This window comes from Taudactylus pleione, unplaced genomic scaffold, assembly GCF_031769625.1.
Source record: "Taudactylus pleione unplaced genomic scaffold, aTauple2 ptg000010l, whole genome shotgun sequence".
Taxonomy (NCBI): Eukaryota; Metazoa; Chordata; class Amphibia; order Anura; family Myobatrachidae; genus Taudactylus; species Taudactylus pleione.
The window spans coordinates 4,928,391-4,940,653 of NW_028284413.1; the positions used below are offsets into that span (position 1 = coordinate 4,928,391).

The 12,263-nt window shown below is 41.0% G+C and overlaps 1 protein-coding gene across 1 annotated transcript in view; it reads left to right on the plus strand.

Moving 5' to 3' along the window:
• Positions 1-7,497, plus strand: part of LOC148542657 (uncharacterized) — a 182,273-nt gene extending 174,776 nt beyond the window's left edge. The window contains 4 exon segments of the mRNA XM_088467577.1: positions 1,114-1,296; positions 5,597-5,640; positions 5,756-5,865; positions 6,887-7,497. Coding sequence (XP_088323703.1) covers positions 1,114-1,296; positions 5,597-5,640; positions 5,756-5,865; positions 6,887-6,937 — 388 coding nt within the window. The 3' untranslated portion in view covers positions 6,938-7,497.
• The last annotated feature ends 4,766 nt before the right edge of the window (positions 7,498-12,263 follow it).

Here is a 12,263-nt window from a genome sequence, read left to right on the forward strand (position 1 = left end):
CTCCGTCATTTTATTTTAAATTGCTACTGTTTATTTTTACACACAGAAATGTGCACGGATCTCACAGATCTGCTCAGGCTAGACTCGATATTCTAAAGCAGGTCTGTATTTTTTACAAGTATTCAGAAGTAATAGTGTGCGAGTGAAACACTCAACTCTATTACACTACCGGAGTTCTATGCTCACAATGGCACAACTTCTGGAGTTGTGAAAAACATGCAAGTTTGCTTGTTCTCACACCCTATTACATAGGGTGAGTTCTGACAATGTGCGTGTATACTACACTTTTTCAAAACTCACTTCCAATTACATCTCGCCCATTGTTTTTGAAAATGATTGCTCCCTTTAGGAATTATTTTTTTATATTTTACTACTAATTGTAAGTACTTTTCAGAGGTATTCTCTAGCAGCTGCAATTTATTTCTTAGAAGAGGACATCATAAGGTTAAATTGATAATTAGTTTTATTTTTTAAATTTATAAGCTCCTGAAATCTTTTGCCTTGGTCCTTTATTAGTAGTACTGTTCCAGTGAATGGTAGCTGGTATAAGGAATACTGTAAGTGAGCCCAAATACCCCAAAAAATAAATAATAACAAAAATGGGTTTATATAGATGTAAGGAGAGGGCAAACTTTACATTTAAACATGGAAACATGAAATTAATTATTTAAATTTTTTCTATACAGATTGGATTTAGTGCAGATCAGGTCATAATTGCTGATATTTTGAGGGCAGCCAGGTCGCCATAGCTGGTGTGTGGGGGAGGGGCATGGTGTGGTATAGGCGGGCATGGCCTGGCACTATTGCAGAGGTAATGATAATGGCTGTAGGAATATAATAGTTGCCTTTCAGAATGTCAATGTGGACCTATAAATCCAAACTACATATAGCTTATTTACAAGTCACTGATCTGCCCTAAAATGTATACAGATATTGTAGCAGCTGTAACTACAAACAAAAGCAGATTTTGTCTATTGTGGAACCAAATTTATTTCATTTTTCTGACTGTTATATTCTATATAAAAATATACATTTATAGGAAACCATTTAATGAGCCATTTATAGGTAACCATTATATAAACCTTTACACTTTCTGCATTTATTCTATCTCAGCTGTCAGCCCTTCACAATGTATGTAACATCTGGACCTCAGTGTGAGAACCTCTCCATGAACCTGAATGCTTTCTTTGGAATATTATTTGGAGCTTTAGCATTCCTTTTCCTGCTCCTTCTGGGGATCTGGTTGGGAATACACTGCTATCGCAAGAGGAAAAATGCTAGTGATGATACAGATGCGTGAGTAAATTTTGTATTACTGTCTTCTGTAAATTCTATGTCTGCAGTGATAACATAAGGTGCAGCATATTGTTCATTACTAGTACAGTATAGCAACATAGCTACAGAAGGCAGACAGTTGCCTAATTTACACATAACTGCACTCAATGACTGAATAGCATCCCAACATGCCTGTCTTGTTACCAATATAGTAGTATCAGTTGCTATCATGTTGCTCTTGACTTTCCTAGCAACTAGTCAAACAAGTCCAATGAAAACACTGTAGTATGTTACATCAAAAGATAATAACTTTTAATCACAATCACGAGATTGTCTAATAAATGTGTTGGAATATTTTTGGAAATTATTCTACGTTAAGTCCTGAATAGAAACAGTTATAATAACCTGCTCTCATCAAATGGTGCCGGAAACATTGTTAGTCTCTTGATTATGGAGCTAGATTGCAGCCTTATGTTTTGTAACATTAAACATCATCAATTTAATGAATACTGTCTCTTCATGGTTGTAGTTAGAGCTCTGTTACTAGAGGTCACATTAATAATTGTTCTTTTGTTCCGAGAAAATATCATTTATCACAAGAAATATACACACAGATACTAATAAAAGAATGAAGTTTTTAATTACTTAACTTCGGATTTCAGCACAAGAATTCGGCAGATTATTGTCTTTTTCATTAGACACCAGGGTTGACAGTCAGTTGAAGCTGGATACTGTCACATCTTCTTGATTCCAGCTGAGGCTGCTATGTATTTAACCTGCCCACTATTTATATCCAGAATAGGTCATTGGCTGCCCAGACACTAATACCATTTAAAGTTACTTGGTTATATAATATAAAGAGAAAAACACTTTTATGTCATAAACAAGAAATTATCATTAGCTCATATAAACACACTCAAGGACAATAAGATAAGACATACAGCACAAACATTTTTATGCACATGCATTGGATGCTCAGCTATTACTTAATAGCATAACTAGCAGATGCAAAGTTCTACAGTTCCTATAGTATATACTACTTTTGTCCATGAAAGATGATGTTTGTCCATGAAAGATGACAATTTTCCTCTTTCTGAGATCCGATTTTTGTTGGGAAATAAAAATCAGAATTTGGCGGGAAAATCTGAACCTGCACATCTCTACTTCCAACATAGGAATAGTGTAAGAGTTGATGGCCTTGTTAACATACAAATAGTGGGTGGGGTGCACTCTCCTCAAACATGTGGTTAAACCTCTGAAAATGCCAAACTTTCTGGAGCTTGTTCCTAGTAGGCAATGCTGTCTATAGATTGCATTGCCTAATAGAAGCCTATTTTTGATGACTTCCCTGATAGGCATCTGTTAGGATCCCTACCAGTGTCCCTTGCAGATTGCACATGCACTGGCCGATGGCCAAGTATGTGCAGAAGGACTCCCGGGTCATAAACTGTTATGGTTCTCGCATTGTGTAAGACCGCAGGACTGCTGACCGAAAACAAGACAGAGTTGAGCAGTGGCAGTCCTTTCCCTACTGGAACTAGCTGGAGAGTGGCTGCAGGTGAATGGTTACTAGTACAGATGTAAGGACATGACACACTAACAGCGGCAGATGATGATGGTCTTGACATATGTCTTGGGACTATGGTGCAGCTAGGTCACCAGGCAGGGACCTAATCCTGACAGCCGGCTTCCCGACTACTTTATCCCGATGAGGGTTAAATGACAGGCGGGATAAAGTAGTACACTCAGGATGAACCACCTTCCATGTGCCCCTGCATATGTGAAGTAATGTACCATTTTGGTGGTTTGCGTATAATGCAAATCCCTCTTCTACATGGCAATTAATGCAGGCTTCAGTTTTCATGGCTAGTATGTAACACTGACCACAATTCTGTTGGGTAGTATACAATGCTGACCACTTTTCAGACTACTAGTATAAATTACAGGCCCTCAAGTGGTGCTCACTGGTGCTAGCTCATTGTACCCATTTGCTCCTTAAGGAAGTGTTGGGAGTTGTAATTTATACTCATTGCCATAGGCATATTTAAAATGAGTGCAGGGTGTACAGTGCACACAACCCCATGGTCCTGGGAGCCCCCTGCACTGCACTTCCTGCACCCAGATCAAACTTCTCTTGTGCTGGCAAGCATGTGTCCCTCCTCCTCCGCAGCGCCATCTTCCCAGTGAAATAATCAGGAAAATGAAAGCATACAGTGAAAGCACATATTCTGTCACTCTTGTGTGCATGCATCATTTACTCTCTTGTGTGCATGCATCATCTTCCAGAGTACCACTGGGAACATGGCGCCGCAGAGAAGCAGGGACCCACTTGCTACTTGGTGCACAAGGTAAGAGGAGGAGGGGGTGTCCACTGCCTAGAAGAGGTGACCTGCTGCACACTGGCCCCCTCGGATGTTAAATCATCCCTGCCCAGTGCCTTTTTCTATAAAAGGTGTCAGTGTCAGGTCTGGGTTATTTTTGAACCCGGGGTGGATGCAGGAGAAAAAACAGGAATGGGTTTGTAGTATAGAAATGCAACAGGTTTAATTGAAGTATTATTATTCATGAAATGGTAGTAAACAGGTAACTGGCAGTAAATGAACAAGTCCGAGTGATGTGATGCAGAAACAAAAGTCTTGGCAGAAAAGCAAATCCAAATAGTGCAGCTGAAAATCAATGACAGGCAAAGAAGCAGCAAGTCCAATAGAGGGGTAACTGAGGAATAGAAGTCTGTGTTACAGGAGTGGGCTATGAATCTGGAGAGCTGACTGAGTCACAACAGTGAGGTAAGTATTGGGGTATAGCAGGGTAGATGTGGGTATCCGGGAACAGCATGAGAAGGAGACAGAGCAGGTAACGAGTCACAGCTGGGACTGCAATAACAAACAAGCTAGGGAGCACAGAGAACTCTCACACAGCTATGCTATATATACGTTGCACTGGCAACTAGAGGGTGTGCTGAACACCCTTAAGTACCATGGGAATGTGCATGATTGGCTGCTGAGAGTCACACCAGATGCTCCGACCTAACTGGCCCATTCAGGTCACATGCCCAAAACCAAGATGGCGTCGCCCAGCAGTCCCCAGCGCGACAGCGCTGCCAGTCTCACCTGTCACTGCATGGCCTGTACCTTTAGGACATCCATGTGTACCTCGTGCCAACCTCCAGACACCAGCACCCCCACCGGTAGGACTGCACCAAAGCATCCGCACAGGCAGATATAGTGACTCACCAGGTAAAGTAGCTCTGGTCGTGACAGTCAGCACTGAAAAAAATATGTGCAATCACTCACCAAAATTTACTATAATGTCTGAAGTAGCTTCCCTACTCTGAATATTCAGGCACTTATTTTATTAATATTCTTAAATTATGTAACTGATTTATTCATGTTTGTGCAACTAGTTATAATTACATTAAATTAAATTATGCACTCACAAACAATGTGCTGTTACTGTGTACAGTACCAACAAAATACATATTAAATATACTGTAACAGGGGGTATACAATCGGGAAGCCGGGTGCCTTAATACCGGCAGCCAGCTTCCCGACTGGCATATCTCGGTGAGGGATGAAATGCCGGGCGTCTAGATGTAGACGCCTGACATTTCTCCGACGCCGGGCGCCGCGAGAGGACAGCCGCGGGGGGTGGGTTAGGTTTAGGGCACCCGGGGGGGACTTAGGGTTAGGCACCCCCCTGGGAGGGTTAGGGTTAGGCTAGGGGGAGGGAGGGTTAGGGTTAGGCACCCCCGGGGGGGACTTAGGTTTAGGCAGCGGGGAAGGGGGGGTTAGAGTTAGGCACTTATGGGGGGATTAGGGTTAGGCACTTGGGGGGGAGGTTAGGGTTAGGCACCCCGTAAGGAGGGTTAGGTTAGGTTAGCGAATACTTACCTTTCCACGATCGGGATTTCCAGCGCTGTCGGGCTTCCGCTGCCGGGAACTCTGCTGTTGCCGGCAAGGCGCTGCCGGGAATCGAACAATGCGGCCGGTGGTATTTCATACCAATTCCGTAACAGGGTCCCCAAGCAGTTGGCCAGGCTTCTTTTGAGTCAGCAACATCGGTGAATCATCATATTTTTTTCTCTACAGTGTTATGTGTGTACAAATGTAGGCTTTATTATAGATTTTGTGTACTGCATGTGAATTACATTGCTATAGGCAATGTTTTTGCTATAACATTTTCAATATTTATTGTTGAACTGTCCTATTTGTCCTATAACCCTTTTATATGTTTGCTGTTATTTTTATCATAATTTTATCTGTTCTTTTCCTTGTTTCTCTTTCTGCTCTAATAATAATATGCATTGTTTCTATCTATTCAGGCTTCACACAACTAGATTTAGTTGGAAATCTTCCCTGTACCCATGTAAGTATAACTTATATTTTGTAAGGTCTTAACATGCATTTTCAAAAATATCCATGTTCAGAATAATTTTTTGCTATAATTGATAACTATGTTTCCTCTATGTCTACTTTTGTAGCATTTGAAAAGCTAGGAGAATCAGAAATACCATCTTCAAAAACATTCAAAGATGTGCCACATCTGATCAGCTGGAAACCACATCTGGAGAAAGTCAACAGCTTATCAGAGGTACTATGTGCTTACCATCATTTTTCATAGAAATCTATATTATTTTGTCTGTGTATATACAGAGATCACTAGCAGCTTCATGTGTTTACAGATGGAGCTTATTTATTTTCAGACAGTAAATACAATAGAGTGCTTCTTGCTAATGCTGGCCATACACGCTACAATTATCGGGGCGGTCCGCCGACCTCAGTATGTTTATAGCTAACAAACCTGTTTGCAATATAGATCAGTTTAAATTTGCTTAATGTTTATATTAACAGTTTTGCCGTGTTCTATTCAGCAGCAATTTTTATTTTGTTTGTAAAGTAATCTCCAGACAAATAATTAATTAAGAGTTTGAAAATGTACATTAAGAGTCGACTGCTTTGCAATAAAAAAATTACTGCCTGGAACAATCTGTATAAGAGGCCCATTTATTAATAATCACATATGTACTGCGATTTGGGAGCAATATTAGCGCCCATGATCACATTGAAGTATGTGATCAGGACGGGCGGGATATATGAAATAGTGCATGCAGAAACAGGGGCTCCGAAAGGAGCCCGTCCCTGCAATGTGCTCAGAGTGAAGTGACCGCGCCAGTTGTCTCTTCACTCTGGTACCGGGGATCCTACGCATGCGCTGTCTACAGACCACACATAGCATAGGTTGCGTGGACCAAGTTCTTGGTAAATCTGGCAGCATCGCATTCCCCATAGAAACCTATAGGGGATGCAGACGCTGTTTGAAATGGATGGACCACAGCAGAGTTCTCCCTCCATAATACATTCAGGGTTTTTTAGGAATTAGCCACAAATAATTAATGATAAATAGGCTCCTCAATGTAATTTGCAATACAGAGAGATCTGTTCACTTTTTAGGGGACTAAACACCTTAGCAAAGCACTGTATGTGTATATTTTTTATTTTAGCTTTTTATATTTACTAATTATTTCAGATTTTTTTCTTATAGTATTCTTTTGTATTTCTGTAAGAAAAAAAAATCCTCTGACAGTATTTCTATATGTCTTTTTTTTATTTAGGTCAAGATAAAACGACCAGAAATGAAAGGTGACACAAACGAGTATCAATAGAAAATCATAGGAAAGTTAATATATACCTATAGGCTACCCTCTTCTACCCTAATGGAATTGTTTGCACGCTGGCCTGTGTACTAACCTGCAAGTGCTATGGAAGTCTTATAGCTGGACCATAATGATGGGTAGTAATATGGGAGCATATAGAGTTAACTTGCACATCTGTCAATACTTTTTATAATGTAGCTTTCTTATTTATGGGAGAAGATATATGTATTATGTAATATAGTGGAAAGGCACGAAAATAATGTATTAAAATTCATCTCTTGGGAACTTGAATGTATTCATCCAAGCAGGGAATGGTCAACATTATAATGCAACATTTCTATTCTTGCCTATTGATAACAATGAAGACTTTATTTTTGTACGAGCTTTGTATAGGTATTGAATTTGGAAATGCTATATTTTTATCCTCTAAACATTTATTAATTTATCAAACAATGTAAGAATGTATATTGCATAAAATGCATCAGAATTTTGAAATATGATATTGTGATTTTAAAAAACCTGAATGTCTTATTTATGTACCTGAAAAAAATAAATATTCTACCTGTTAATATGAATTTATTATTTGAAGTAATAATAAAAAAATAAGTGAAAAAGGTAAGTGAGGTGAAAAAGTGAATTGTAGTGAAAAGGGGAAAGTCAGATGTTCACTATGATTATGTGGTCTATTTTTTAATATACAGTGATAGAAAATCTATTGCTGCAATATATCAATAAAAGAGATGCTTTGCTGGTCATGGTATAAAGCTTAACAATTAGTCCACCGGTCTTGGGGACATCTGTACATGCAAGAGTCAGCAGTAGAACGAAAGGCTCTGGACTTCAGCGTCCAGTTTCACTCTTATGGAAATGCATTGTTTAGAAAATACAAAAATTATTGTTAAAACAGAAAGAAATACATTGTTACTTTTGGAAAACAGGCTTTGTTTTAGAAAAGATAATATTTTTATGGCATATCTTACATTATCAAAAGTCAGGGCTTCATAAAAAGGGAGAATCCCTATCTTCGGCAAAAACACCCATTGTGGCTGGATTAAGGGCCTTTCTTCATATCATAAACATACCCTTATATTCCAATGGTGTAAAAGAGACACAATTGTTTTATGGCCTAAACCAATCAACAGTACCAAATCCTAATGACCCCATTGAGGTATGGGGCAGTTTATGTCTAATACTGTATTTCAAGTGAAGTAACTAATATTGATTCAGCCCAGAAACTATGGCCTCTACTATGTGTACTGTAGGTGCAAGTATACCAGATAAAAAATTGTAAAAAGTAAATAAATCAATTCAATCAGAGATGATGGGCCAATTGTAATAGGGTGAGAGTTTAGAGAATGTGAGAGTTAAGCAGTAAACTCTCACATTATTACATTGGTCGAGTTGTATTTTCAAAATGGGAAAACATCTGGATGAGAGTTTAAATCGTGAGTCTGAAAAACATACGAGTTTGCATGTTGTCCGAGTTTAAAAAGTGTGAGTTTACTCTCACATTTTCTAAACTCTCACCCTATTACATTTGGCCTGATGACTTCAACAGTCTGGTGCAAATGATGCACCTCCTGCTGGGGCGGTATGCAGTCAGGAAGCCGGCGGACCTAATCCCGACAGCCGGCTTCCCGACTACTTTATCCTGACGAGGGTTTAATGACAGGCGTCTAAATCTAGACACCTGTAATTTTACCGATGCCGGGCGCGGACATCCGGGGGGGGGGTAGGGTTAGGTTTAGGGCTTCAAGGGGGGACTTAGGGCTAGGCACCCCCCCGGGGGACTTAGGTTTAGGCGACGGGGAAGGGGGGTTAGGTTTAGGCACTTAGAGTTGGGATTAGGGTTAGGCACTGGGGGGAAGGTTAGGGTCAGGCACCCCTAAGGGAGGGTTAGGGTTAGGGGAGGGAATTAGGTTAGTCTATACTTACCTTAGGGACGATTGGGAATTTCACCCACACTGTCGGGATTCCAACGGCTGGACTTGCTTCCGGCGGTAAATCATACAGGTTCCGCTGGGGCAGGGGATATCGCAGAAAGTGTTGAGAATGAGCCTGATCTTTAAGGGTGAGGAAATACCTTTTTGCCTCAGAACACCTGTCAGAGCTCAGTCTAGTAAAAACCAGAGAAAATACAAAAGTTGTTAATGGGAATCCTGTAGAGCGTGACATTGTGGAACAATTGGTACACCAGTTCCTAATCCATGAAGAAGAAAAATGTTAGACATACTTCACGGTCTCCTAACAGCAGGCCATTTGGGGTAGAGAACAATCTCTGAGAGTAATGTACAGCATTTTTATTTGTGGCAGTAATCCATAAGTGTGTCTCTGAATATTCTGTGTCCTATCCTAAGCTCCAGTACAGCGCTACCAGGCCACATTTTAGGAGTCCTGTTGCCTAACAATGTTCAGTCCAACGCAAAGTAACTTTGTGCCCCTGCTAATACCTCTGGCTGGTGGGTATCATTGAAATTAATTAGATAATAGTGGCCAATATGTCAATAATAAATAATAGTTACCCTGTATGTTAAATAATATAAAATATATTGATTTATGGATCTAGTTGTGTCCAGGCTCATCAGTGCATTCTAGATATAATGGACTTGGGGCCTAATTCAGTTATGTACGCAATGCCGATATTTAGGCAGTTGTGCGATTATCGTTCCAACTGCGAATGTGTCACGGTCGCACTGTGCATGCACCGAGATACTTTAGCAATGTCGCTTGCAGTAAGGATTTCTTCGCGACTTTTCCTGATATTCGCACAGCAGCTGCATGCGGGATCGCAGCTGTGATTTCATAAGTATACATAACTGAATCAGGCCCTTAGTACCTAAAGGCAATACCGAAATACAATACTTCATCTAAGACAATAGAGAGAACTAGGTCATGTCTTTAATAGAAAGGGAATACCAAAAGAATCCCTAGCTGAGCAGTGTTCCTCATTTACATTGAAAATCATGAAGGAGTTATCGAAGTTGATCAAGGTCCCATAGGGCTCTATTTACTACAATCCGCATTTGTAATGCAGATTGTAGTGTGATATTACCGACTGACTTCACATTGCGAATTCAGGCAATATCACAGGGATTTACTACAAATCCCTTGCAGGGACAGAGCTTGCGATAAAGCTCTGTCCCTGCGAATCCCCTCCGCACACTTATCACGGTATTTTCGCAAAAAATACCGTGACAAGTGCCGACGCATCCATTGACCGACCATCGCTATGCTCCACCCCCCACTGCTAAGCCCCACCACTCATGATCACGGAACCACCCTCCCACCCCTCGCAAACCCCCCACCATTAATTACACTTACCTGCAGTCATCGGTGCTCCGGTGATGTCCTCCGTGGCTCCAGTCAGCTGACATCCCATACTGCACTGGGACTCAGTCAGGTGACGACCGGGCCCCAGTGCAGGCTGGTAGACCAGCTGACCGGAGGGAGGACATCACCCAGAGCCTCGATCTCCAGTCCCTGGACTCAGGTAAGTTTTTTTTTTTTACTCATTTTTTTTCTTCTTTTCTTTAGCAGAGATCAGCATGTGGTCTGTTTAGACCACACAGCTGATCACTGGGGCTAGCTCCGGGCTCTGCTCTGTCCGTTAGAGTGGAGCAGGAGTCCGGTAACTGGGGGAGACCCTGGATAACGCCACCTCCAGGTAGCGGTTTTATCACAGGGCTTTCCCCGGTATTTTTTCACATTTTATTTTTAGTAACTTTGGCCAGATCACATTTCCCATTACAATTATGGGAAATGCGATCTGCTCACTAAAAATAAGTGATAATTAGGGTTTGGAGTAGAATTTTACGAATTCTACTCCAATTGCCCTGTAATAATTATAGGTAATACTAAAATAATGTGAAAAGGGTGTGAAAGCACTTTATTTTAGTAAAAATAATGTTAATAAATAGAGCCCTTAAACTAATGGTTTAGTGTAAAATATACCAAAACTCTAAAAACCATGCTAAAAAAGGTTGTATTGTACATACAAATTGATAAACCTCAGTGGTGTCCCTCGCCTTGGCGTCCCCCGGTGCCAATTAGCTTGTAGTGCACTGCGCACCAGTAAAAAATGTGGCGTGGCATCGGGGGTAGGGGACGGGACCTCCTGGTCTGAACCCTCGTTTTAGTCACTCTGGGGGTACCGGAGATGCGGACTGCCCCTGGGGACCAGTCTGTGACCCGAGTGCTACATGTAATGCTACAGTGCAGCACCGGCTCCTGTCACTGAGGAGGAGTCGGCACTTTGGGGTCACCCGCACCCCCTTTGTGATGCCATTGATAAATCTGTTTATATCAAATACGATCTTTATAAAAAAAAGCTCCATGATCATCTATCATGTTGTTACCATGTGACTTGCATGACATGTTATTTCCAGGAAAATAAAATGCTGTTGGAAATACACATAATTAAAGAAGCGCATACAATAGTAAGTGTTCAAGCCCCATTGTCCTAATTTCTAAATGGCATGGGAATATACATTTCTGTGATGGTTTCTATAAACTTCTAAATGTGAAAGACTGGGAACAGCCCATAATATCACGACCTAAGATTGAACAAAAGGGTGCTGACAAGTGCCATTAACAGACAGGCAGGGCCGGCGCTAGGCTTTGCTACGTCCAGCGCCATCCTGTGTTGCCGCCCCTTCCCTCCTCCGCTCCCTCCCCCTGAAGCTACATAATCACTATAGCGCCGGGAGGGAGGGTGGGAGTTTCCAGCACCCGCCGGATACAATGGCACTCCGGGCGACGACCCGGCTTGCCAGGGCCTAGAGGCGCTACTGCAGACAGGGCAAAATAGTGATGGCCTCCGTGCTGAAGTAGGATATTTTAATAATTTAAAGTGTTATTAAAATATTTTAAACAGTATTACACTATATATTCTCTATTTCCTTTTGGGATATGGATGCTCAGGATGTGAAGTTCTGGGAAGATTTCCCATAAATAACTCTTATTCTGAAGATTTTAATTCCAGTGTAAGCATACAGTATCACCAAAAGGGGGAGTGCTGGTGTTGAAGCTGTGTTACTTCTGGATTAAACGAAATCTACTGTACATATTTTTTGTTATGCACTAAGGTTTAACTATCCAAATTGCATTACACAATATATAAGAACACAGCGTTATTTGTCGCTATGTTCTTAGACGATGTTCTCGCAGTAAATCACAAAACATAAAATAAAACATATATTGTGTAATACAATCTGAGATATGTACGATTTCTCAAAGTAATTATTTTGTGGTCACTCAGGGACACACTGTACCATTTAAGAACAGAAATGTTTATTTAAGTGGGGTTATCTATAGTAGGTGGGTGGATCTGTGTGTG